General features: G+C 49.0%; 1 protein-coding gene and 1 non-coding gene across 15 annotated transcripts in view; both read right to left on the bottom strand.

The window, feature by feature from the left end:
• Positions 1-437: 437 nt before the first annotated feature.
• The window catches only part of Eif4g1 (eukaryotic translation initiation factor 4 gamma 1), a 20,971-nt gene continuing 482 nt past the window's right edge, over positions 438-20,926 (bottom strand). Inside the window, exons 2-35 of one of the 14 annotated variants that reach the window (XM_029562633.1) lie at positions 20,372-20,428; positions 20,058-20,151; positions 19,706-19,792; positions 19,218-19,238; positions 18,463-18,639; positions 18,159-18,258; positions 16,527-16,639; positions 15,631-15,723; positions 15,363-15,429; positions 14,275-15,072; positions 13,622-13,710; positions 13,340-13,535; positions 12,982-13,115; positions 12,721-12,879; positions 12,382-12,570; positions 11,990-12,187; positions 11,370-11,516; positions 10,913-11,149; positions 10,454-10,558; positions 10,190-10,349; positions 9,885-9,985; positions 9,219-9,321; positions 8,742-8,844; positions 8,309-8,544; positions 8,044-8,162; positions 7,722-7,894; positions 7,354-7,479; positions 6,912-6,993; positions 5,120-5,218; positions 4,873-5,007; positions 4,662-4,743; positions 4,408-4,548; positions 954-1,061; positions 438-576 (exon numbers count right to left, since the gene is read on the bottom strand). In XM_029562633.1, coding sequence (XP_029418493.1) covers positions 443-576; positions 954-1,061; positions 4,408-4,548; positions 4,662-4,743; positions 4,873-5,007; positions 5,120-5,218; positions 6,912-6,993; positions 7,354-7,479; positions 7,722-7,894; positions 8,044-8,162; positions 8,309-8,544; positions 8,742-8,844; positions 9,219-9,321; positions 9,885-9,985; positions 10,190-10,349; positions 10,454-10,558; positions 10,913-11,149; positions 11,370-11,516; positions 11,990-12,187; positions 12,382-12,570; positions 12,721-12,879; positions 12,982-13,115; positions 13,340-13,535; positions 13,622-13,710; positions 14,275-15,072; positions 15,363-15,429; positions 15,631-15,723; positions 16,527-16,639; positions 18,159-18,258; positions 18,463-18,639; positions 19,218-19,238; positions 19,706-19,792; positions 20,058-20,117 — 4,872 coding nt within the window. In that variant the 5' untranslated portion in view covers positions 20,118-20,151; positions 20,372-20,428 and the 3' untranslated portion in view covers positions 438-442. Of the gene's footprint in view, positions 1,062-4,407; positions 4,549-4,661; positions 4,744-4,872; positions 5,008-5,119; positions 5,219-6,911; positions 6,994-7,353; positions 7,480-7,721; positions 7,895-8,043; positions 8,163-8,308; positions 8,545-8,741; positions 8,845-9,218; positions 9,322-9,884; positions 9,986-10,189; positions 10,350-10,453; positions 10,559-10,912; positions 11,150-11,369; positions 11,517-11,989; positions 12,188-12,381; positions 12,571-12,720; positions 12,880-12,981; positions 13,116-13,339; positions 13,536-13,621; positions 13,711-14,274; positions 15,073-15,362; positions 15,430-15,630; positions 15,724-16,526; positions 16,640-18,158; positions 18,259-18,462; positions 18,640-19,217; positions 19,239-19,705; positions 19,793-20,057; positions 20,152-20,371; positions 20,429-20,926 lie in introns of those variants that run through there. The other 13 variants (XM_029562635.1, XM_029562639.1, XM_029562632.1 and 10 more) reach the window with 13 other exon arrangements.
• On the bottom strand, positions 10,058-10,133 carry LOC115070070. The gene has a single exon (XR_003849268.1). It is a non-coding gene; the product is annotated as a small nucleolar RNA SNORD66 (small nucleolar RNA).

Genomic DNA, 20,926 nt, shown 5'->3' with positions numbered 1-20,926 from the left:
TCCCCACCCAGAGCAGGCGGGGCAAGGCCTACGTCACAGCCACGCGGGGACTGCCTTAGAAACCGCCTGTCCAGTCCCCTCCTAGGCCTCTGCGGAGCCACTCTGAAGGCAGAAAGTCACTGCTGCTTTTCCAGAGAATATTTCCATTATAGCTCCTCCAGGTATAAAAGCGCCTCAAACCCAGGGCCTCCATCGGTCTGGTAAACAAGCAAAAGCCCATCAATTATGTCCTAAGTACCCTACTAGTTTCCCTTCTAACCAAAGGAAACCCCATCATGCCCACCCTTCCAGGAGAAGCCACTCCCCTCAAATCATTGGCGGGGCTGGAGAAAAGGGTGATGCAAGATTTCCAGGTTAACACAATGCCAGCTCTGGAAAGGAAGAGGCCCACCTAACCACCACCTTTCTCCAAAGGGAGGTCATAAAAGAGAGGCAAGTGAACTTAATTGAATTCATGTTTAATAATTACAGGCACCGTGCCCCCCCCCCTTTCCCCTGCCCAGGCAGCAGCAGGGGTGGTGCAGGGGCTGGGGCATATGCCCCCAGCAGCGAGGACGGCAGTCCCAAGAGTGATTTCTGAAAATAAAAAAGGACCTTATAGGGGCAGGCGGTAGTGCTCCCCCTTCCCAAGACACGCCAAATTTCAAGACTTTATATATATCTCTGTGCCCCAGGGGGAGGAGAGGGACACCCGGCAGCATCCTGGAGAGGGGCCCCAGGCAGCTCCAAGCCATCCTGCCTCATCTGCCACTTTATTAGCTCAGACACATCGCACTACAGGCACCCACTGCCACTGCCGCCCCCCTGCAGTCCAGGTGGCTGGCTGGCTGGCCCATCCACGTGTCCATGGCTCCAAGTCCCTGGCCCCACCCGCCATCAGTTGTGGTCAGACTCCTCCTCCTCAGCCTCCCGAAGCCAATTGAAGAAGGCTGTAACAGACTTAAGGGCCACACCCTTGCCCTGCTGCTCAGCAGGGTCCTTGCTGCTCTCCCAGCTGTAGAAAGCGTCTTCCTTCACCACGTCCTCATCATACAGCGCATCAAAGAACATCCGAAGTAGGTCTGCAAGCCGTAAGTACATTTAGTTAGAGGTGACTAGCCAAAAGCCTTACCAGTCTGTCCCCAGAGATCCCTCCCCAAGCTCCACAGTTAAACCCTGACCTTCAGTGGTCTCTAAGCACTGAAGAGATGATGGAAGGCTAATCTCATGACATAGACTAGTTAGTACCCAGGAATGATAGTACCCAGGAATGAGTCATTTGGCCATTACAATGGTTTTTTTTTGGGGGGGGGGTCTTTTGGGGGACAGGTCTCCCTGTAGCCCCAGCTGGCCTGGAACTATGTAGACCAGGCTGGCCTTGAACTCAGAGATCTGCCTGCCTCTGCCTCCCCGTGCTAGGATTAAAAGCCTGCACCACCACACCCAGCTGGCCATAACAAATTCTTACAGTCAGGCATGGTGGTGGCAGGCTTATAACCCCCAAATATTTGGAAAGGCCAAGGCAGAAAGATTCCAAATTCAAGGCTACAGTGAATTCAAGGTCAGCTCTGGCAACTTAGCAAAACTGCCTCAAAAAAAGGAAAAATGATCACTTCTGTACATTTTGGCTAAGATCAAGTGTACCAAGAACAAAACAATGAGGGGGCTGGAGATATGTCTCAGATATTAAGAGCCCTGGCTGCTCACAACTGTCCATAACTCCAGTTCCAGGGGATCCAACACCCTCTTCTGACCTCCATGAGCAACGCACAACATGGGTGCACTTTTATACACACATGTAGGCAACACATTCATACACATAAAAAGAAATAAACAAAACACACTAGAAACCAGCCACGAGAGTACAACTCTAATCCAAGCATTGCAGAGGCTGAGACAGAACAAGTTCAAGGTCAGCCTGGACAAAAGAGAACCAGAAAACAAAGAAGGCTAGAGATATAGCCCAATGGTAAAGTGCTGGACCACCACTACCACCATGTCTGAGGCCCTAGGTTCAGTTCCCAGCATTGCAAAACAATTAGGCTGGGGATATGGCTCAGAAATGGAATGTCTGCCTAGAGAATGTGCCAAGAGGCACTGGGTTCAATCCCCAGTAGAGGAGAGTTAAAACAAGAAAAACAAAAACCACATATTCACCTAACTTCACGGTGTAAGCGTTAACCTTCCCAACCTGTTATTTAATATTTAATGAGAGAAACTTACATGTAGACTTGGTTCTACTAAATTTAGGGAATCACTTAAGACCCAAATGTATTATGTATAAATGGAAGCTATAACATGGGACGTCCACTAGTCTGGACTTCCTGGACCAGGATCCAAACATCCTGACAAACTTTTGATTCCAATTTCCTCTTCTTTGCCACACACCCAAACTCTCCCTCTGGCCTTACCACTTCAGAGTGCTCTGGCCTTGCCAGTAGTATCATTTCTCTTACCACCTTCCTGATTAATTGAATTCAGACACATGCCTCCTTCTTGAACTGGCCACTAAGAAAGCTTTTCCCAAGCATTTGTCCTACAATTATAATCCCTGAACACTACCTGTTCCTATTTTCTATACTGTACCTCCAGTCTTTCCAAACCAAATTACAAAGTACAGGATGTACCAAGTCCAAACCAAGGTGAAATCCCGAGCAACCTATGGGAAGCTCAAGCCAAGATATTCTTCTAGGCATTCCAAATGCCTCTGGACACAGCTGCCTCCCATAGCAGCGGCAGAAGTTGATTCTTATTCCACACTTGTGCTCACAAACCTGCAAAACATCCCTTTAGAGAACCCTATACAACTGCTTATCCATTCTGCTCTGTATGTTTATTCCTAAATTTGTCCAATTGACACACAAAAGGCCACCTGTCAACAACTACCACATTATCTAAACAAGACACTTGTTTTTTTTCTTTCCATTCAAGAGTCTACTCTACCAAATACTGGAATATTTTGTCAGAGTCATCTCCATGCTTTATCTCAGAGGTCTTGTTCAGGTAAGCTCCTACCAAACTCTGTGGCACCTAGCTTTGTCACCCATTTCTTGTCCTAGAATTTCTTTTGTTCACAGGGCCTTCACTACCTGTGTCTCTTCCACTTCCCCAGGATTCTATCCCAAGCCCTTATCATTCCTCTTTGAGCAACCTCATACCCTTTTGTGACCTGAGCATGCTATGTAGTGCCAGCACCTCAGGGCTACCTCTTGCCCGTCTTTCCCCTACATCTGCTGTGTACCTGACAATCTCTGAACCTCCCCACTAGGGACAAGCAAACTTTTTTTATTGTCTTTTTGAGACAGGGTCCCTATAGCCCCAGCTGGCCTGGAACTTACTCTGTAGACCAGGCTGGCCTCAAACTCACAAATATCCACCTTCCTCTGCCTCCCAAGTGCTGGGATTAAAGGCAGGCACCACCACACCCCACTACAAGCAACTCTCTAGCAAAAGGCATTGAAGCATTGTCTAGCCTGCTAAATCTACCCTGGGAATCATCCATGAGGTTTTTCATGATCAGTTCCCAAGGTCAATGTGACTCTATTTCATAATCTCTTGAATATGCTTTTCCTCCCTAACTCCCTATCATCAAGGTGACATCACTAGTGTGGATCCTGCCATAGTCACCCCGACTCTACCTCAAAACATTGCCCATGATGTCAAAATGGGTCAAAGTAGCCCAGGCACGCCTCAAACTTAGAGAGCCTCCCACCTCTGGTCTACCTAGTGTTGGGATGACAGGGTATGCCACCATGCTCAGTTCAATTGCTTACAGTCCCAAAAGGCCTTATTCTACCCAAGCCCCAGCCACAACTCACATGAAGTACCTGGCCCTGGTCACTTAGCCAACCCTCTTGGCCTGTCACTGCTGCACTCTCCCTCCCTCAGCAACTCTCTTCTGTGTCAAGTTCATCCCAACTCAGGCCCTGCCTGTTCCCTCTCCATCTGTTGGCTAACTAATTCCTACCCACCATCCCTCAGATCTACCTTCCAACACCCACACAGTCATTACTGTCTCCAGGCCAGCACTGAAGTATGTTCCATTTTTTCACTGCAGTTACCTCAACACCTGAACACATACATACCCATGTGCTAAATCCATAAACCTCAGATATGTTCACTAAGCCTAGGTTCCAATGTGGAAAATGGGGACAAATCTACAACAGCTATGAGGCACATAAGAAGGCAAAGTAAGCAAAGCATTTCAGCTTCTTACCAGACAGGTCTAAAAGATGCTGTATTATTACCACTGTTGTGTCAGCAAGCAAAGCAGGTAGGCAATCAATCAAGGCTGAGACTAACTCCTTTCATTCATGAGCAAGGAAACATTCGCTCTACCCACCTTTCTTGAGTTGAACCTTCTATCACCACCCTCTTCTATCTGGCAATCCCTCTGCCCCATTCCCACCCCTGCAGCCTGGCTCTTACTGGCAGGCTGTTCTAAGGTCACTACAAGGGCCTGGAGGGCATAGAGGGCTTGTAGCTCCTTCTGCTCATCACACAGGTATTTCTGTAGCAGTCTCGCTCGGGCTTTCAACACTGCAACATCCATTCGGAGAGGAGTCTCAACTGTAGGGAAAATAAGGATAAGTAGAATGGTGCAGCCTTCACTGCTTGGCTCTTTCCCTCCATTTGTCTGCTGGGCCCACCCTTATCCCAACCATCTCCCTGGCCCCTCTTACAGATAATTGCAGAATAACACACAGTTGTCATGAGGGCTCGAACTAATGTATTGGATGCTATCTGCTGCTCATTCAAGTTGGCCTGTATAGAGAGAGAAATGATTCACCAGTTCTGAATTGTACCCCTTAATATCCATTCTTGTCACCTTCCAACCTATCCTGTCAAGAAAGAAATACTTCATCCTTCCTCCAATATCCAGGGAAAACACACCTCTATCCAGTCGAACACCCGCTGGTTACTGTTGCCCTCCTTCAGCAGCTTCTCCAGCTGCCTGCGCAGATCCTCAAAGGCAAGTGCCCTCTGGCCAGGGACCTCAGACCCCTCTTCCAGGGTATATTCCACCTTCTGCAAACAAAAAGACCCACAGGCAAGACTTTGGGACCCAAGTATGAAAGATGAGGGAATAAGGAGATTGGCCAGCCCCAAATTCAGAATTAACCAAACTCTGGCCCCAAACCTGTTCAGCAACAAATGATCCAATGTCTTGGCCTTCAGTTAGAAATTCCTTCCAGCTCAGTCCAGCTTCTCGCCACAGCAGTCCAACCTTTTGGGGACTCTGGAAAACAGAAGACCAATTTAGCACACATACTCCCTCTTTCTAGACCCCATAGCCCTGTAATAGTCATCCAAGTAAGTGTGACACTGAGGTACCACACAGATAGCCCTTCTATAGCGCTGGCTATCCTGGAACCTGCTGGGCAGACCAGGCTGGCTTCAAACTCAGAGAGATCCACCTGCTAGCACCCACACTGGGTGGCTTACAACCACCTGTAATTAAAGACATTTTTTAATAAAAAATGTGTCTGGCCAGGTGTGGTGGCGCGCGCCTTTGAACCCAGCACTCGGGAGGCAGAAGCAGGTGGATCCTTGTGAGTTCAAGGCCAGCCTGGTCTACATAGTGAGTTCAGGTCAGCTTGGACTACAGGAAGACCCTGTCTCAAAAAGACAAAAAAAAAGTGTCTGTATGTGATGCCACTTGTATAGGGGTACCTGCAGAAGCCAGAAAGTGCCATCAAATCCTGTGAAGCAGTTGTGAGCAGCCCAATGTAGATGCTGGGAACCCCAGCTTGGTTTCTCATCCCCAATAAATAACTGTAGGGCTGGAGAAATGGCTGAACACTTAAGAGCACAGCTGCTCTTGTAGAGGATCCAGTTTTTGTTCCCAACATCCACAGGGTGGCTAACAATCATCTCTAACTCCAATTCCAGGGGATCCAATGCCCTTCTTCTGACCTCCATGGGCACTGCCATGTGCATGGGGCACTTACATACATACACACAATAAAACAAATCAAATAAATGTTTGCTTATATAAAGAAATAACTTTAACAAGTATGCCTGTTGGGTTCCAAAGTTCAGAAAAATCTTAGCAGCAGTAACTCCTCCTTAACACAATATAGAAATTCTCACCAAAACAACAAAAACAATCATCTAGGGGCTCAATGGGTAAAGAGCACTTGCTGCCTTCGCAGAAGACCCCTTTTCTGTTCCCAGCGTCCACATTGGGTGGCTTATAACCACCTGTAAACTCTAGTTCCAGGGATCTAAAATGCTTTTCTGTCCTCCATGGGTACTGTATACATACATGCAGGTAAAATACACACATTAAAAAAAAAAAGCCATTTGAGTCCTTTTCAATCCAGTTTCATCACTCCAACTTCTGGATGCCCAAACTGGTCTCAGAGTATACATCCCAACTTTTCACTACCACTGAGTAACACACCCAACTTCATCTTTTCAAGGCTTTTGCACTCCAGTCACCAATTAACTTTCATAAAATAGCTTTAAGCCCTTCAAGAAAAGCCTTCTGTTGCAAACACTGCCAAATTACAAAACTCTGTAACTTCACAGCAATAAGATACTGTTTTGACTATTATTTCACTCAAACTACTTAATCTGCTATCTCTTACTTTTTCTGTACCAACTTAGAAATCATACTATTTAGTCACTGCCATAATCTGTCATTCAATACATAGCTAATGTTCAAAGAAACATTTGTCAAATGAATTAAACAAATCATAACTCTAGGGTCTTAGGGTCTTACATTACCACTCTCCCTTTAGCCCTGACCAAAACTCAGGACAGGACAAAAAACTACCTAAACTTTTCATCTCTCAGGTACCAAATATTGTCCTGACATTACCAATACTCCAGGCCATCAGAGGACCATGAGACTTCATGGTCCTCAGCAGCAGCCGAAAACCACATGCAAGTTGTGAACACATTTCCCTCTAAAAGACCCAACTCACCATGCTCTTGCACAGGAGACCCAGTATCTCCAGCAACAGAGAAGCAGCTTTACCCATAGGTCTCAGAGGCTTCGTAATCTCCCTGCAAGAGAAAACCTCAATGCTGACGGCCTCCACAGCCCTCAATATTCGATCCCTCTCCAAACCCAGGCATTCAACCTGCCCTACTCCCTCTATTCTTTTTCCCCTCGTTCATTTATTTTTATGTGTATGAGTGTTTTTGCCTGCATGCATGTAAGTGCAATGCCCACAGAGGCCAAGAGGGTGTTAGACTCCCTAGAACTGGAGTTACAGACAGTTCTTAGCCTCCACGTGAGTGCTGAGAACCAAACCTGGGTCCTCTGCAAGAGCAACCAGTACTCTTAATTGCTTGCTGGGGCCTCTCTCCAGCCCCAACTCCCTCTATCTATTACTTCCCCTGAATCTACCAAAAGGCACTTACCTAAACAGGTCTCCCATGGGCACCCCGTCTTCCTGCAGAACGGGTGTTATTAGTTCTGCCAGGTAAAGCCACACATGGGGAATGTCAATTTCCATGTCCTCAGCCAGTTCTAGTGTTTCATACAGCCTATAAAGGGGGTTTTAAAAGTCAGAGCATTTGGAGGTAAAATGGGCCTGATAACTAAGAATCAAATGTAAAGGTCCTCCAGAAACATTTTCCTGACACGAGGCAAGCTCAAGCTAAGGTTACCATCTTGTCCCCAACAAAGACCAAAGTGGTTAGCCTACACCATTAATGCCAAGTTTCAGAAGTTCGACAAAGGAGAAGAAATTGATAGGTACAAGAAAGGCCCACAGAACTGGTCATACCCTTGGTAGTACTGGGCAGTGGGAAGGAGCCCAACACAGAGCAGCTGGTGCAGCAGTTGCCCCATATGCTCACGAGCAATGGTGCTACGCTCCAGCGTGGACTCAATGCCGTGCCGCACAAAGATGAAGAGCAAGGAAGGTGAAGCCAGCTCCTGCACACACTGCACTGCTTCCTAAGGAGGGCAGGGCACAAGAGAGAGAAAGCCGTCACTGCCTGCCTGGTCCAGAGCCTATACAATCATACCTGTCAGCATGGCTTCCCTCCCCCTCCCCCATTTATAATCAGTGATCACTAGAGAGGTCCCCCCCACCCAGTACCAACCTTCATGTCATTGAGATGGAGATATTCCTCAATGATAGCCTTGGATTTCTTTTCCACCTCATCCTCAGAGAGTGCAGCTTTTGGGGGGCTCACTGGAGGTAGGGTGGCTTCCCGTTTCACTGTGTGTGGGGGGGGGAGGGAATCACAGATCCCAGAACTATTCAGTTACTCATATTAACAGAGTCCAGAGCGCGGCAATAAAGTTCAGGAACACAGTCCCACACCAGCCAATACCCTTCTCCATTCCTCCCTCAACCTTCCCTACCTTCCTCACCAGGATCCCGCCCACGATCCTCTGTAAGGCTAGCTGCCTTGCGTAGTCCCTCAGGCTGGGAAGGTCGCTCTCTACTCCGTTCTTCCACTTCCTTGCTAAAGCTTCGCTTGGTGGCAGGTGTTCTGGCACGATCAAGTCGGTCCCCACGGTCACCTCCCCGATCACTCCGCTCTAGCCGGTCTCCCCGGTCCCCAGCTTTCTCACCTCTTTCCCGGCTCAGGCTACTCCTGGAAGACATTGTTTCTCACTTGTATTGCTCAAGCACTCTCTCATGTGACTATCCAACAGGCAGGGTAACTGCTGGGTCTCATTCTTAGCACCAGGGATATATCGAAGAAATGCAGATTTATGAGAAATCCCCATTTTTCCATAACCAAACCACAGCATTCTCTGCAAGAACAGCCCCACACCCCCAAACCCTCACCTCTGTACAACACGTCTGTTATCTGTGTTCTCTGATGGTACTGCTTGTTGAAGGGCAGAAAAGCGATTCAAGGTACTAGTAGCTGGACGAGCAGCTTCTGATGCTAGGAGGCAGAAAATTGTATTAAAAACCCCTACTTTGGGGGAATAGGTGATGTGTGTGTGTGGCAGGAGAGGTTGTGTAGTTCAGGCTGGCCTCAAACTTGCTATGTATGATCTTGAACTCCTGATCCTCCAGCTTTTAACTCCTAAGTGCTGGTGTTACAGGAGTGCATCACCACACCTAGCCAAATCTTTTTCATCCTCTCTCCTCATCAGAACCCTTGGTCCCAGTGATGAGAGTTAAATAGTTCAACCCCTGGCATAATTTATGTGCCTCCTAAATACCCTGTTTTCTTTTTCTGAAAGTTTCCTGTATAGGGAAAGCTGTGCTTCAAAGGAGCTGAACAACCAACTAGCTCCTTACAGAAGTCCATACCTGTGTCAGAGGGCTTGGCTCCTGAGCCCCCGCTGCTGCCCTTGCCCCAGCTAAGTCGCCCTCCAGGTGCAAAGAGCTGGTTGTTAGAATCAATGGAACCAGGCTGCAGAAGGAAAAGCAGTAGACTCATGGGTCTGACCTAGTTAAAGCCCTTTGCCAACACTCCACTTCTGGCCACCCCCAGCCACACTGGTAATAAATGGCCCAAATGAGAGGTCAGGCAAGCTTTTTCTATAGAATCAGACAGTAAATATTTCAGGCTTTGCAAGCCACAGCCTAATGCTAATACTCATTCTGCCACTCCTAAAGCAGTGGGTAGATAATACTTAAAAATTATTCACAGACAATAGAATTAAATTCTTCCTTTCTACATCACAAAATATCATTTACTTTTATATTTTTCTCAATCACTTGAGTAAAAACCATTCTCAGCTGGATTTGGCAACATTCTTGGCTGGATTTTAATGTCCATGTTCATTTATCCAGACCAATGTGAACGAATTCTGTAGCTGGCAACACCTCATTCTAACTAGTCTCTAGAAATCTCAACTAGTTAAACTGAGAAAAGGTCAGCTACCACCTCCCCAACCACAGGGAGTAATGCCCACTTGATCTCTCTTCACCCTCTGCCACACGAGCATCACCTACTCCAGAATACAACCCTACCTTTGTGATCTTGGTGAGTCGTGAGGTGTCAATGGGGCGGCTGCCTTTGCTGATGGGGACTGTATTCCAGCCACCATCATCCACAAGAGGAAGGCCACGGCCTGAAGCAAAAAGGGGGGCATACTGTAGTAACAAGTCCTAGAAACCCCTTTTTGAGCCACCCCCAGCCTCTCTTCCTCAGATCCTCAGTCCCATCATGTGGTCTCAGTGGCCCAGACACGTGGCACTAAACAGAAGTCATCAGTGGAAAGTACAAAACCCCAAGAGCTTCATAGCCTCCTCCTTAGTCCTAGCCTCAAACTCACTGATGGGTGGGCCTGGAGGGCCACCCCGACGCTTATCACTGCCCTTGGCCATGAGCTGCTGAACTTTGATGTGTTCCCGGTGCTCTTCCATCTCAGCTTCCTTGTGGATCTGATCAATAGTCTTAGGACCCTGATCCCCTCGGCGTGGCACCCAATTGCTCTGCAGGGACAAGAGGACAATTGCAGTTATTTTGGAGGAGGATGGTCAGACCAGGGAGTGCTGGGAACTGAAGCAGCAGATAAAGTGGGGGAAGAGACACACACCTGCCGCAGATCCAGCACATCCTGCAGCATAAAACGGATTCGAGATGAGGTCTTCTTTTCTTTAATAATTTTTTCCATCTGGTTGAAATACTGATCCATTCGAGGCTAGGAAGAAACAAAGGATCAGGCCAGTAAGTTCCAATATTTTACCTTTAACACTGATTAAACAGTCTAGACCGAAGCCGGGAGTGGTGGCACAGCACTTGGGAGTCCAGCACTTGAGAGGCAGTCCAGCAATTGGGAGGCAGAGGCAGGCAGATCTCTGTAAGTTCAAGGCCAGCCTGGTCTACATAGTGAGTTCCAGGACAGCTGGGGCCACAGGGAGACCCTGCTTCAAAAAAAACAAAAAAAAAAAAACAAAACAAAACAGTCTAGACCCCTAAACCTAATAAAAAGGTTGTCAGCAAACAGGAGGCCCACATGCTTTAGCCATCCCCCACTGCATTCCAGGGCCTCTACCTTAGCTTTGGCAAAGTCCAGGTCTTTGCCAATGGTGGTAAGCAGGCGGCAGAGGCACTCCAGGGACTCTTCATCATGATTCTTAAGTAGCTTGACCACACAGTCATGCATTATCGCCTCCGTTAACATCTTCAGCTTAAACAATTCTCCAATAAACTTGATATTCCCTAAAGAGCGTCGACGGGCTATATCCCGGGCCTCTTCTAGCTCTTCTTTCAGGCGTCCCCGTTCCTCTGCCTATCAGTCACGAGACAAGTTATCATATAGAAAGATAACCAATAACTTGCCTAAATTCTTTTCTTCTTTTTATCTAGACAGACCAGCATTAAGCTTGTCCTGAGGTAAAGACGGCCCCCAAAGATCCTTACCACTACCCCCCCAACTCTAAAGCAGAGCTGCACCTGGGAGGCTGGGGTGGTGGAGAGCAGGGAGTGGGACAGGAAGTGAGTTTTCTCACCGTAGCAGCTTCATCCATCTCTTTTTGTTTTTTTTCAAAAACTTCATCATCATCTTTATCTTTCTCAAACTCCTTCTGACATCGATTCAACAAGAGTTTTCTAAAATTCACAGTCACCGTTGGCTTTTCTGTAGTGGGCACTTTCAGCTACAGAGCAAAGAGAATGTCACATTGAGACTAGTCCAGGGCAGAGATGACCTTCCGAAAGTAACCACCTGACCCAAAGACCTGTAGCCGCAACTGTCCTGTGTCCTGGCTTCCAGAACAGTAGGGGCCAAAAGATGGACTCCAGGATCCCCAGGATAAGTGGGAAGTTAGACTTTAGGATTTATAAAAGTGGACCAGCAAGATGGTTCAATGGGCAAAAAAACAGCCTGCAGTATAAGCCTGGCAACCCGAGTTTGGTCCCTAGAACTCAAAGGTAGAAGAGAACTCAGACTCCCACAAGCATCTACCTGCATATACAATAATAATAAAGTCAGGACCCATGTGGTGGAAGGAAAAAGCCTACTCCTCCCTTGAAGTTGTCCTCTGACCTCCACAAACTATGGCATGTGCATGCCCACATATATACAAACAGAAAAAATCTGTAAGAAAGATTCAGAAAACTGGGAACTAACCGCCATGAGGCAGCGGCACATGTTGGCATAGGCCACAGAGAAGTTGGGCTCTGAAATGGCTTTCTCAAAGATGAGGTCAATAACTCCTTTGAGGCGTTCCTCAGTGTCAATTGCCAGCTGTGTCACCTGCTTCATCAGCTGCTGGAACATCTGGGGTGTCAGCTTATTCAGGATGGAACGCACCCTGCGGAACAGGTCCTATGAGGAGAAGACAGTAGAGACAGGATCCAGTGAGGTTCAAGACAACTATAGGCTGCTGAAGCAAGACAAAATGACAGGGACTGAGGCCAGATACAAGTAACAAAGACAGAGGATACAAAGAGGGCAAAGTGGGCTCAGAAGGCAGATACTGAGGACCAAGAATAGAGACCAAAAGCAGGACTTGCCAGTACCTGGGTTTTGCTTCCATCAGCATCCTCTTCCCCTCGGTCCTTATCTGCTGCTGTTCGCTTGCTGCTGGGTTTCCAGGCCTTCTCTGCTTTATTCAGCTTTATATCTTCAGTCATTAACACTGTGGCAATGATCTTTCGTGGCTCCTTTCGGAGGCCCTGCTGAGAGCGCCTGGGTCCCAGGCCAGCCTGCTAGGCAAAGGACAAGGCCAACTGAAGACAAAGAACCCATGCGCAGTACGTGGCCCCATTACCACCTATCTCCAAGGTAGACTTTTCCTCATATGTTAAGATACCCGAGATCCCCCCTTATCCCTTTGCCCTTCAGCCAGTCGCACTCACCGGCCCTCGGGGCAGTTCTCCACCTGGCCCACTCCTTGGGGGTCCACGGTTGCTGAGGGCTGGTCGGCCAAGGTTGGCAAAGGATGGAGTGAAGTCTGGGCCACAGTTTATGCCAGGTAGTCTGGAGGGATCCAATGGCCGAAGTGGTGTTTTATTGGCCTGCAAAGGAGGTAGGTCTCAGAGCAGGTTAAGATTATTGCCTTTTTTCTTTTTGGGCCTCAGGCCCTACAGTGTCAACCCAGCCTTCCTGAAATCACCAACCTTGTCCAGTACCACATCAGTGATATGGGGCAATCCTTCTGGCTTCTGCATACTGGCAAAGATGAACTGAAAGCCTAGGAGGAATTCCCGGTCGTAACGCTTCTTCTCTTCAAGGTTCAGAGGCTTCCACTGATCTGCAAGACAGGATGACTCAGTCAAATACATACCTCCTGGGACAATAAGACTATCTGGCCAGCCAGGTGTGATGGCACACACCTTTAATCCCAGCACCCAGGAAGCAAATCTCCATGAGTTCAAGACCAGCCTCATCTACTTAGCAAGTTTTAGGCTAGTCAAGGCTAACCCTGTCTCAAAAAAAAAAAATCCTCAAGCTTCCTCAACTCTTCCTTCAACACACCTGACTTGTATTCATACTTCTGTTCCCCAGGCTGGATGTTCTCCACATTATGAATTTTGTCTTCCTTAGAATCCCAGGTCTCATCTGCTTCCTCAGGCTGTGGGGGGACGCTGCTGCCTTCAGACTCTGGGCCTGGGTTGAAACCCATAAGAGGTGGCTGTGGCTGATTGTCCACCTCTGGTACTGTTGAGTTCACCTAGAATCACAGAACACCCAGCTTCAGCTACATGATCACTGCTCCCAAACTCTGCCCCCTCCCTCAACTATTTCTTGCTCCCTTACCTCCTTGAAAGCATCTAGAAGGTCACCCACAGCTTCCTTCTTATTTAGCTCTTTAATTTTCCGTCTCCTCTTTGGCACAGATATTGCCACTATGAAGAAAAGGAAAGAGATGATGTGAATGGGGAAAAAAAAAGAAAAAGAAGCAGCCACAGCCACATCACTTCCTCTTCCCATAACTCCCATTCTAGGCTTTAAAGGTTTACTCTAAGGCCACAAATGGTGACATATTCCTATAATCCCAGTACTTAGGAGTAGAAGCAGAAGGATCAGGAATTCAATGCCAGTCCTGGCTACATAAGACCTTTCCTCAAAAAACTTTTTAAAAGTCACTTAGTCACAGGGCTTCCATGAGATGGGCCAAATTGGAGGTGGGGGAACCACACAGGACCTGGAGAGATGGTAGAATGGTTAAGAGCTCTAAGCTGCTCTTAGAGGACCCAGGTTTGATTCCCTGCACCCACATGGTGTCATCTGTAACTCCAGTTCCAGGGGACCTGACATCCTCTTCTGGTCTCCACGGGCACTGCACATGTGGCACACTTAACATACATACACACAGGCAAAACACACATACACACACAAAAAGAGGCGAATTGAGAGGTCATCAAACTATCCCCCGTAATAGGAAACTCCATCACCCAGTCACATCGTACCTTGGGTGGCTACTGCCACCTCTAAATTCTGAGACAACTGCGTTGAGACAGGGGTGCTGTCTGCAGGGAGATCCTCCACTCCCTTCTCAGTCTCAGCTTCTTCTTCTTCTTCCTCTATTTCCTCCTCCTGAGCAAGGGAAGTATCTGAAGGAGCCGTAGGTGGAGAGGCAGAGAGAATGGTAGGGGGTGCCACTGATGCAATGCTCTCTGCGGCCTGCTCCTCTGGCTCACTGACTGGGCTTAAATCCATAACTGGTGGCGAGGGGGCCCCGTTCAGCAGTTCCTCAGGTTGGGCAGTTGGAGCAATGGGCAGAGGAGATTCAGAAGCACAAGCTGAAAGAGGGGGAGGGACTGGCTCTGTGCTTGACTTCACCTCTGCTTCCAGATCCTCAGATGGGACCATGCCATTAGGCTCTTGAATTTCCACTTTGTGAGATGCCAGGGACGTAGGAACCTGGAGAGGACTGGAAGAAAACTCCGATTCTGGAATTGGTTTGCTAAGTGTCACTTCTACTTCCAGTAAGGGTTCAGCAAGAGTGGGTTCTGGAGAGAGGCAATACGGCTCTCCAGTTTCATGAGAGATGGGAGTCGATTCTTCTACAGACATTTGCATCATCCCGGTTGTTATAGTGTCCCCAGGAAGAGAGAGGACTCCAAGATTAGGCTCAGACCCCGGTTCCAAGATTGGAGGTGGTGATGGGGTTGGAGAAGGAGATGAAGGTTGAGATTCTGAAGGGCTGTGCTCTGGGCCAGACAGTCCTGGCCGGCCCCCAATGGCTGCTCCCTGTGACCGGTCATCTGCATCACAAGAATAAATAACATACGTGATGGCAAATTTTTCACTGTTGCCATTCCTCTTCCTTCTAGCCAAGGCACTTCCCATCTAACACCCCCAATCTTATATCCCAACCTTTCTCCCACACCAAAGCTTTTTATCCCCATCTCTTCTAAAGCAGTCCAACCTCAAATCCACTACAGAAACCTGAGTTATTTTTCTCTGGTACTCAGTTCAAATCACTCCTCCTCTTTGAAAGTTTAAATTATCATACTCCACTTCTCTATAAAAGCTGCCCCACTACCTTCCTTACCTGGCCGGACAATGACAGCAACCTGGGGCGTCTCCCCATTAGGTTGAGGCTCCAGACCGCCTCCCGTCTGCAGGACACAAAGGGTTACCAAGTTTGCACTGAAGAGTCCCACACCCTTCTTTACTAGTCATTTCTACTTTAGCTCTGCCTAGAAATCCAGGAAAAGCAGGGAAATAAATCCCTTAGGTGAAGGAAAAGATCAAGAGACTCTGGAATCCAGGGCAGAAGAGCTGTCCAGCCAAGGTATCACTCAAAGAATTGACAGTACCTGAGGAGGAGTAGGTGTGGAGGCTGTGCGGGCCCCAGACATGATCTCTTCTGTAATATCCTTCCCTCCTTGGTTTGGATCTCGAATTCGGATCTGGGGAAAGAAAGCTATAGGATGAGCAGGAAGGAGAAGTCCACCTCTCCACCTTGCCCCACTCCTAAGACTCTGGGCCAACCTCCCACCCCTACTGGGAAGCAGGTGGGTGTGTGCCAGAAACCCCATGAGTTCTACTGTCAACCCATCTGGCTGCTCTTGTAGTTGCTGCCCTAGCCCCCACCCCTAAGAGACTCTTGACCTCACAGAGCAGCCCTGTACATCACAATGCCCCTCCCTCCCTCACCTCTGCCCACCGTGTCCCTAAGTCAGTGGCTGCACACCCTACGGCCCAAGACCCCATCTAGCATCCAGCTGGCTCACTTGTGGACTAGTCGGCCTGATCTCTAGGGGCAGGGCCCAGATCCAGTGGGTGGAGCCAGGGTGACTCAGCGGCTTCCCCAGCCCTGGCACCCTATTCTGGGCACCACGCCCAGGACTTGAGGACTGAGCAGAGGCAGAGGCCTCGAGATCTCCCAAGACTAGGGGGTGAGGGTGAGGAGTACAGAAAACATACCATGTCCAAAGCAAGCCACCAGAAACCCCAAACCAGGCATAGTTCTTATGAATCCCTAGAGCCCAGGTCGCTTGAATTTCCCTGCTAGCCACTTTAGTCTTCCCATGAGCTGCTTCTACAATGAAATCAGTACCTTACAAGGAATCTTTGTACTCTATAGACCCTCTCCTCTGCTTATACTCAGCTGAAGGTCTTTGAAGTTTTGTTCCCATAGGCCAAATGCCCCAGCAATACCAGACAAGATTCTCTCTTCCCAGATGTCCCAGATCCCCTTGCTGCTACTCACAGTTTTCCGTTCTCTCTTAGGAGCAATCTGGGCTGGCTGGTTCATCAAAACTGGGGCAGGGGCCACACTAGCAGGAAACTGTTGCACACCTTGGGCTGGGTAGTAGGCACCAGCTTGGGGGAGGGAGGACAGAAGGAAAGATTTGTGACAGCGTCAGGGCCCAACCATATACTAATGTCTCCTTGAACACCTCCCAACACAGCCGGCCCCTTGCCCTACCTCCTCCCCTAGGGAATTAGGTGTCTGTCAAAGCAGGAGAACCAGTTTGAACTGCGTTTACAAGAATTCCTCACACACACCTTGTAGGCAGGTACTATTTCCTTTCCATACCAGCTACAGGGAGGGTCTCTATGTTCTACCCACCAAGTAGTTTTTTGTTGTCTGGTTTTTTTGAGACAGGGTCTCCCAATAACCCCAGCCGGTCTGGATCTCACAGAGATCTGTCTGCCTCTGCCTCCCTAGTGGCTGGAATTAAAGGAATGCACCACAACTAGCTTTTTTTTTTTTTTTTTTTTTTTTTTTTTAAATGGTTTCACTACGTAGACCAAACTGGCCTCACACTTAAGAGATCCATTTGTCTCTACCTCCACAGTGCTGGGATTAACAGCATGTGCTACCATAAGTGGTCCCCACAAGGTAATCTTATGTATGCACCCCACCCCAGCAACAAACACATACTCTCTCAACCCGAAACACAATCAGTTCTTTGGCTGGGAATGAGAAAAAAGAGATTTGCCAACCCTGATCCACTCACTCAACCTTACTTCAATTCAATGTTCAGCCATTTGCAAGAGGCAAGGCAACAAAAAGTAACACTAGGCCCAGGAGAAAAAAAATTCCCTAAAGCAATTGTTTCCAAAATGGGACATAGTTGTAACATGATCCATCATTCCCACTTGTTCATTTTGAAAGCATCACAGTGATATCTGTTTAAATCACACATCCATACACACAAATAAAACTGGACATGGTGGCACCCGCCTGTAATGCCAGCAATCAGTTGACAGAGGCAAGAGGATCAGGCAAGCCTGATCTAGATCAGCAAACTCCAGGCCAGCTAGGGCTACATAACAAGACCCTGTCTCAAAAACAAAATTAAAAAAACCCCACAGCCATTAAGATCAGATGAATCCTTTCTAGAACATAAAATGAAAGAAATATCAACGAAAAAGTCCACTAAGTGGATCAGAGTCTAATCCTACTATCTTTTTGTAAAGGATCAATTTATCCATTTATTTTGTGTGTTTTGTATACCCACGTGTACCATGGTTCATGAGTTATCAGAGGACAACCTGCAGGAGTCTGTTTTCTCCTTCCAGTATGTGGGTCCCAGAGATCAAACTCAGGTCATCAGGCTTGGCAGCAAGTGCTTTTACCTGCTGAGCCATCTCACCAGCCCCTGATCCTATATTTGTTGCTGTGGGGGAAGACTCCAGCTCTCATGGCAGAGGATCAAATTTTTCTTCACCAACACCATTTAAATATTAGGCACAATCTCTTCCATCTATTAATCCTAATCCTATCATCTTAAAACCAAAAGCCATGCCTAGGAAGGGTCTTAGAATTTAGAAGCAGATCACTTGAGATGCTCCCTGGGATGCACTCTCACCGCTGACTCCTTCCCCTGCTTACCGTAAGTCCCAAACTCGGTAGGGCTTGCACCCGGATAGAAGCCTGGGGCTCCTGGCTGCACAGGGTACTGCTGTGTTGGGACAACATATGTGGAACGCCCCTGATGGGGGTTGGGGGAGAGAGGAGGGAAAAGAAGATGAGGAAAGCGACGAACATCACATCAGATTATGAAGAAGGATAAGTCAAGCCTGGGCAATGACCAGAAGTCCCACCACTGAAGGAGAGATGGGACTAGAAGGCCAGGTAGGAGAGGTAAGGATTGGGAAAGCTACAAGGTACTGTGGCTTCCAGCCCCCAATCTCACCTGTCCAGGGATGTAGTAGGCTCCTTGGGAGGCTGAGTAGGAGATCTGGGAAGGGATCATCATTACTTGGGATCCAGCAGGGTAGACATGGGCAGCTGGGCCAGGACGGGCAGGGGCTGCACTCTGCACTCGGGAGGCTGCACTGCTCGGGGGCTGGGCCCGGCTAGGGTAGAAGTGCTTTTAGGAGGGAGGAAAGCAGCTGGTATCAAAAAGGGGAGTGAGGGGACAACAAAAATTACCACTCCATAATGTCTGTATGGTCTAGAGTATTGTAGGCTTCAGAGCAAGGAAATCCTTTCAAGATCCACTTGACCAACTGATGGCTAAGTGGCCTCTTGTATATTAATAGAACATGCCCTCCAAACTCAGATGAATACTCTGTATCCTCTATTTGCTCTCTGACTGCCATGCACACTCACATCATCTCCAGACTATCCCTCTGCAGAGGCTTACTAACACCAAGATGCACCAGGCCTAAGTAAGGCCCTTCCTGGAAACATACTCTCCCCAGCATGCACTACTCCACCTAAAGTGCTGAGGGGCTGACTACTACAAGCAACAGTCTCCCTGTTCCCAAATATTTGCTCTTCAATAGTTAACCCCTAACATGCATTACTTGACCTCAAACTCAAGACCTAAACAGCAAACAAGTCCCCATCTTCAACACCCCAATTCCTATGTCTAATTATTGACTAGGGTGGAGAATGGGGTGACTGACAACAGAAGTGGTCCAGGATTAGGAAATGGAGTATTACCTGCAGAGACCTGAATCCTCCCTGAGAGAGCACATGGGGACAGGAAAGAAGACAATTATCCCCAAGGTGATGGGGAAGGGAGGATAAAGAAGTTAAGAATCCCTCTACTTGGGAAGAATTTGAAGAACAGAGAAAAGGAAAAACAGCTGAAAGGCTTATCTCATCAGTTCAAAGAGAAAGCAGAGAGGGGGAACTGAGCCATGACAACCTAGCAGCACACACGAGTTGGCAGCAGGGCCCACAGCACTGTACCCAATTCTCAAAGGTATGAGGACCCCAGTAATGCCACCCTCATGAACTATATATAAGGGGTCAATCACCATAACTAACAGCACAAAGTGCAGAGCCACAGGAAAGAACATAAGAGCAACTGTCAGGAAATTGGGGTGAGGTACACAGCCTCTATGGTTTCCACACTAGTACCAAATTTGCAATTTTTTTTCCCAGTTCCCACCCAGTGCCCTACTCTCCTATCCACAGCCCCTCACCTGTCGGGGCTGAGAAGGCGTGTTCATTTGTGTCGCTTGTGGCGTGCTAAACACCACCGGTGCAGTCTGCCCCGGGGGAAACGCTGGCTGAAGGGGAGAGACCAGAGTTCAGCAAGAAGCCCAAGTGGGGGCGGAAACCCAAGCTGGTTAACTAAGGGGAGTCAATCCCAGGCAAAAGACTCAGTAGTCCACATGTTCCCTCCCAGTGACAGCCCCGGGGAACAAGCAGGGGCCCTATCTCAATTTGGCAGCAGGTAGCTGCACTTTGCCCTGACACAGATGGGGGTGGGAAAATCCAGAGCTGCCTGGCCCTCCCCCCACACCCGAGTCCTGCTAATTTCTCCTTCATTACCTGTGGGAGTCCAGGGGACCTGGCGGGTGGGGGGCCTGTGGGCTGAGGAGCTTTGTTCATTTCATTTGGTGCCACATCAGGGTCCCCCCAGCACCTGTTGGGAAACAGTGGAGCTTGGAAAAGGGAAAGGACCCAAGCTTAAGGTAAATGGGCTGGGGAAAAGGCTGTAGCAAGAGGTGGGACCAACACGGAGCAAGGGAGATGCCAAGGAGGTGAAAAAAAAGAAAAGATCCAGCTCGTGGTCTCCACCAATACACTGCCATCACTTTAACCCCCGACCCCCTGCCTGCTAGAACAGCCCCCCCCTCACTCACCCCCTCGGTTAAGAATAAGTCCACGGTGCGGCCTACAGGTTCTGGGCATCCGAGGGCCTGGGGTTGGGAGGTGAGGGGTATCAACCTGGCTCCACGGGGCCCAAGACCAACCAGACCGGAAATTCCAGGTCTCGCTGGCACCAGGCTCTCGGATCACAAATGAAGCTGGGTGCCTCGGCCGTGGTGTCCCCACCCCCCACCCGGGGATACCGGGTTCAGAGCCTGGCCCAGAGGTACACAAGGTCCGCCTAACGCGGAGGCACTCGCCCGCGGCCGGAGGGGAGGCCTGCAACCACCCCGAGTACAGGCCAGGAAGACCCGGCGGGCGGTGGCCGCACAGGCGCCGGCTCCGGCAAGTGAGGGTCGGCCTGGCGGGCGGGCGGGGCTGGGGGCTCCTCCCTGCCTGCGGCCGCAAGCGCGACCGCCTCCCTCCCCTGCGCAACACCGGCCAGTGCCAAAGAACAACGTGTCACTTCCCGGCGGCCGGGCCGTGCCGTGCCGGGCCACGCAGGGGGAGGGGGCGGCGGGTCTGAGGCCGCCAGGGCCCGGACAGAT

The sequence above is a fragment of the Nannospalax galili genome, unplaced genomic scaffold, assembly GCF_000622305.1.
Source record: "Nannospalax galili isolate Female #2095 unplaced genomic scaffold, S.galili_v1.0 scaffold315, whole genome shotgun sequence".
In the NCBI taxonomy this organism is placed as follows: Eukaryota; Metazoa; Chordata; class Mammalia; order Rodentia; family Spalacidae; genus Nannospalax; species Nannospalax galili.
This window is presented reverse-complemented; position numbering and strand designations above follow the sequence as displayed.